At 44.5% G+C, this 5418-nt stretch overlaps 1 protein-coding gene across 2 annotated transcripts in view; it reads right to left on the bottom strand.

Annotated features, from left to right (window-relative positions):
• The window catches only part of SNX24 (sorting nexin 24), a 189652-nt gene extending 184240 nt beyond the window's left edge, over positions 1-5412 (bottom strand). For both annotated transcript variants that reach the window (XM_011963712.1, XM_011963711.1), the window contains exon 1: positions 5316-5412. In XM_011963712.1, the coding sequence (XP_011819102.1) occupies positions 5316-5375 (60 nt within the window). In that variant the 5' untranslated portion in view covers positions 5376-5412. The remainder of the gene's footprint in view (positions 1-5315) is intronic.
• Between the last annotated feature and the right edge of the window lie 6 nt (positions 5413-5418).

Genomic DNA, 5418 nt, shown 5'->3' with positions numbered 1-5418 from the left:
AAAAAAAAAAAAAAAAGAATGGACTGTTCTCCGTCCTCAAATCGCAAGGCCACTCAGGAGCATCTGGCACTTTCTTTCTTTCAAGCATTTTCCACGCTCTCTCGTCCAGCCTCATGCTCCTGGGTTTCTTTCTCCCTCTGGCTTCTCCGATGGGACTTCTTTGCTTATTCAAGTTCTAAGGCTTTATCCTTGGCCCTCCCTCTTTCCTCACTCTTTCTCTCTGGGTTTTTTTTGTTTGTTTGTTTGTTTGTTTGTTTTAACTTTTATGCTTAATGTCCCCTTAGAGCCGTATTTCTAAGTCAGACTTCAATCCACCCTAGACTCCAAAATCAAATAGCTATACCTATCACCAAAAACTTAGCGGGTGCCCAGATGAAATACCTGCCCCATTTCAGTTCTTATTTGCTTACTGGTGCCTGCACCCACAAGGAGTCACCCTGCTGCCGTACATCTGGTCCCCAGGTACTGGAGATTCTTGCAATCATCACTTCCTTTCCATGTTCAAAGCTAAAGTCTTAGTTCTAGCCTTCATCCTCTCCTTTCTGATCATTTGCAAGAGTCTCTTAAATGATGAGTACTTCAGAATCATTGCTTCGGTCTGATTGTCTCCCCCAAATTCTTATGCTGAAATTCTAAACCCAATGTGATGGTATTAGATGGTAAGGTCTTTGGGAAGTGATGAGGTCATGGGCAGAGCCCTCATAACTGGGATTAGTAACCTTATAAAATAGGTCCCAGTGAGATCTTTGCCACTTCTACACAATAAGCAGGGATCACCTATAGACCTGGAAATGGGCCCTCACTAGGCACTGAATCTGCCAGCACCTTGAACTTGGACTTCCCAGCCTCCAGAACTGTGAGACATACATTTCTGTGATTTATAAACTACCTAGTTGATTGTATTTCGTTAAAATAGCCTGAACTGACAGTCATCTTTCTAAATACAAAATGATTACATGTTACTTCCTTCCTCAAAATTACCCTATGACTTCCCTGTCTGAAGTTAAGGTCCACACTCCCTTATAGCTCTCAAGGGTAGTCAGCTGATCTCTCCCCACCACTCTTACTGCAATGGCTTTGCACAATCCTGAAATTCCAGTCTGCAGCATAACCCTCCACCTAACTCTCTGAGCTGCTACATGCCTCAAGCTCACTGGCTCTTCTGGTTTTCCTCCTCCTATGAAGATTACATCACTCATTATTTATTCAACAGACATGTACTGAATTCTGTATTAGGATACAACAGTGGAGATGGACACTACCTAGCCTCAAGGAGTTTATAGCTTGGGGGCAGACGATATTAAACAAGTAAGCTAGAGGGTAGGGAATGGGACAGAATAATCTCCCCAGGAAGTAACATTTGGGTATATCTGCATTTTCTTACACTACCATCTCCTACTTCTTCACAAACTTATTTAGAAGTGTCCCTTCCCCCCTTTTTGGGGGGTACATCTGAGTTGTAAAATGGCTTATGAGGTAAGATTTTGTCCTGTATTTCCTCTTTCTAAAATTCACAGTCCTAGCAAAAACCTAATCAGATTTCAAAGTCAGCATTTCCTAAGCACCCCCACCTCAGCACAGCCACCCTGCCAGGCCGAACTGACCTCTCCCTCCCTCAGGTCCCTGGATACAAGGCTCCAGTGGACATTGGGGCACCCTAACCTTTCCCAGCCTAGCTCTGAGCAGCTTCTGTATGGGCTGAGAATCCCTAAGGGCAGGAACATCACCCTTCCATCTTTAAATCGCCACCAACGCAGTACAGGCACACAGTAAAGCCTTACATGTTTAAAGTGCAAAAATTCATTCTTTAAAGGTAAATTATTTGGTACACTAAGCATAAATTTGTATAAACTTCTTGAATAACAATTGTGCAATATCTGTAAAAACTGTAAAGGGCTGGAAGTACCATTTCTAGTTAAGGTTCTACAGAAATCCTAGTAGTGGGCATAAAAAAGCATGTCCAAGGATGTCTTGGCCACCGGCAGACACCTGGGGAAAAAAATTATGGCACATCCTACCGTGGCAGAGCCCATCTCCAGCAGCTAGAAAGAGGAGACAGACCTCTCCATACCAATCTTGAAAGATGTCTAGAAATTATAGGATGACAGCTAAAGTCTTGCCATGTTTTTAAAACAAAAAAAAAAGTATGTGCTCACAGCACAGGGAAAAACTTCTAAGATACACCCAGACACTTTATTTCTGGGGGAATGAGACTAGAAGCAAAGAGGAGAAACCACCCATTTCTACCTTAAATTTCCTATTACTGACTTTGTTAGAACGTGATGTAATGTGTTTTAAATTTTTATTTATTTATTTATTTATTTATTTTGAGATGGAGTCTTACTCTGTCACCTAGGCTGGAGTGCAGTGGCATGATCTTGGCTCTCTGCAACCTCCGCTTCCCAGGCTCAAGCGATTGGCCTGTCTCAGCCTCCCAAGTAGCTGGGATTACCCGTGCCCGCCACCATGCCTGGCTAATTTTTTTTTTTTTTTTTAAGTAGAGATGGAGTTTCACCATGTTGGCTAGGCTGGTCTCAGCCTCCTGACCTCAAGTGATCCGCCCACCTCGGCCTCCCAAAGTGCTGGGATTACAGCCATGAGCCACCACGCCCGGCCTTTTTAAATTTTAAACACAAACACCGGCCAGGCTCAGTGGCTCATGCCTATAATCCCAGCACTTTGGAAGGCCAAGGTGGGAGGATCCCTTAAACCTAGGAGTTTGAGACCAGTCAGTGCAACATATTGAGATCCTATCTCTACAAAAAATACAAAAACTAGCCAGGTGTGGTGATTTATGCCTGTGCTACTCAAGAGGACAAGGGGGTAGGATCACTTGAGCCCAAGAGTCCAAGGCTGCTGTGACCTAGGATTGCGCCACTGCACTCCAGCCTGGGCGACAGAGCAAGACTCTAGCTCTTAAAAACACACACATTCACACAAACATAATCACTAAAGTAAAAAGGTATTTTTTTACACGAAAGTGTACATTACCAGCTTCTTATTTAGGAAACTGAAATATTTTTTAAATTTTGGGTTTTTTTTTTAAGCTGTTATATTCATAGCTTATTCACTGCTATATTCCCTACACCCAGAACACATAGAGCAGGCACTCAGTAAGTATTTGTTGAATGAAAAACTGCTGTACGATCACAAAATCAGTTGTTCAGACGGGAAAAGTATCTAATAACTGCTTCACAAACTCACAGATGCAAAAAAAATCCCTTCAGAAGGTATTTTAGGGCTGGGCGTGGTGGCTAATGCCTGTAATCCCAGCACTTTGGGAGGCCCAGGCAGGTGAATTGCTTGAGCACAGGAGTTCGAGACTAGCCTGGGCAACATGGAGAAACTATCTCTACAAAAAATTTAAAAATTATCCAGGAGTGGTGGCATGTGCCTGTAGTCCCAGCTACTCCAGAGGCTGAGGTGGGAGGATTACTTGAGTCCAGGAGGCAGAGGTGGCAGTGAGCTGAGATCACCCCACTGCACTCCAGCCTGGATGACAGAGCAAGACTGTCTCAAAGGAAAAAAAAGAGAGAGAGAGAGACATTTTAAGTTTAGCTCCCAATCTGGATGAGTTAGCATTTTTTTAAGCAAATATTTAAAGAGCGAACTCTTATCACATAATCTTCAAACTCTCCCGAATTTGTCCAAAAAAGAGCTCCTTCCACATCAGTTTAATTCACAACCTGCAGTGTGGCACGTGCCTGGTCATAAATACAAATAACAAAAAGATACATAAAGCTTTAGGAGAAAAACACAGCTCGTCTAATAGAAGAAAATCAATAATGGGCAATAAGCCTTAATTATGGTCTATTTCAAAGTGCTTATTTCTGCAGGTAATTAACTTTTAGCTTGAACCAATGAGATCAACTTCATCTTTTCTTTGAAAACCAACGCCTCTAACAAGCAGCCTTTTTATCTTCAGATCCTAAATGAATGTCCCAAAGATGGTAAGCCCTCCATGACTGTTGACAGTGCTGACGGGAGAAGTGAGACACCTGGGAGAAGGAACAAGCAAGGTTTTAGGCTTAAGAGACTTGGATAAAATCTCCAAGAAAAAAAAAGCCTTGAACAAACTTGAGAGTTTTTTTTTAAATTTTTGTTTGTTTGTTTTTAAGGAAGATACAGACTACGTAACGAAATGTGAATGCACTGGAAATAATTGTTTAAATAAATAACTGCCACTATGGAACACAGCTCCCTCTCCCTGCATTTTCCTTCCCAAGGAAAGCACTTTAACAACTTGTTTCAGAACACTTGGATTCTAAAAACCCACCGACTTCCTGGACTATTTTTTCAATCACTGTTTTTCATTCTAAATCTTCCTTTGAGAGGGTAATTTAGTCCCAACTAAGAAAACACAAGGGCCCAAACAGACTGTCACCAAATACCAGTAATATTTAGAGGAGGGAGAGGGGTTAAAATATTCTCCATCAAAGTAATGTAACTGGTGTTTAGCAAGTGTGCGATTGATGTAAATAAAATAACAATCCTTTCAGACTGCCCTGCAATCTTTCTTCAATCCTATCGGTTCTTTAACAACTGGAAGTAAATTCTTCCAAGGTGTACACACACTCAGACACTTCTCCCACTAGCAATGACTGTCCAGGAAAGAATGTTCTGAATTCACTGGGAAATCTCCACCAACCATTCACTTAGTAAACGTGTTACTCAAAGGGCCCATGCCCTGGTCTCTGCCCTCCCCTTCACTCTTGAGAGCAGGGGTCCTGTTTCACATTTCTCAGTGACCACAGTCCATGAAACAGGTGTTCTGCAAGTGATTTTGCCATTTCATGGAACTGCACAACTCAAAAAGCAAAATCTTTGGAAACCATCTAAAATCAATACATGTGTTTAGTTTGGCTAGTAAACAGCTGTAAATTATGATAAAAAAAAAAAAAAAGGTTTTCCAGCTGAACGAATTGTACAGAACTTGGAAGCCAGCGTGAACCTGCCGCGAAGCTACTACTGTATGGACTGAAGAGGCAGCTGTGCCAGAAAGGAACGCAGCCCATCCTGGGCTCCTGAAGGCGGGCGGCGGGGGGAATGGCGAGAGCCGCGTCCGAGGACTGGAGCTCGGCCGGGAGAAGGGTTGGACCCCGAGGGGCTAGGGGCGCCCGTAGCCGCCGCGCCCGGGAGGGGCGCCCGTTTCCTTGACAACCGCGCTAGGGCGCAGCCCTTCTTCTGGGCCGGGGGAGGGGAGAGAAAACGAGGGGACCCCCTGCGCCAAAGCGGCGGGGCCCGAGGGTGTCTCCTGGGCGCAGCAGCCGCAGGCCTGGCTCGCGGGGCCCTGTCCGCCCGCGGCCCGCGCCTACCGTGTATCCCCGCTCCAGGTCACTCTCCTCATAGCGAAAGGACGGGATGTAGACCTCCATGGCCGCGCCGGCCAGCCGGCTGAGGGTGAGTTGGGGGCGGGCT

The sequence above is a fragment of the Colobus angolensis genome, unplaced genomic scaffold (genome assembly GCF_000951035.1).
Source record: "Colobus angolensis palliatus isolate OR3802 unplaced genomic scaffold, Cang.pa_1.0 Scaffold62, whole genome shotgun sequence".
Classification (NCBI taxonomy): domain Eukaryota; kingdom Metazoa; phylum Chordata; class Mammalia; order Primates; family Cercopithecidae; genus Colobus; species Colobus angolensis.
The sequence above is the reverse complement of the archived record's forward strand: the minus strand, read 5'-3'. Positions and strand labels throughout refer to the sequence as shown.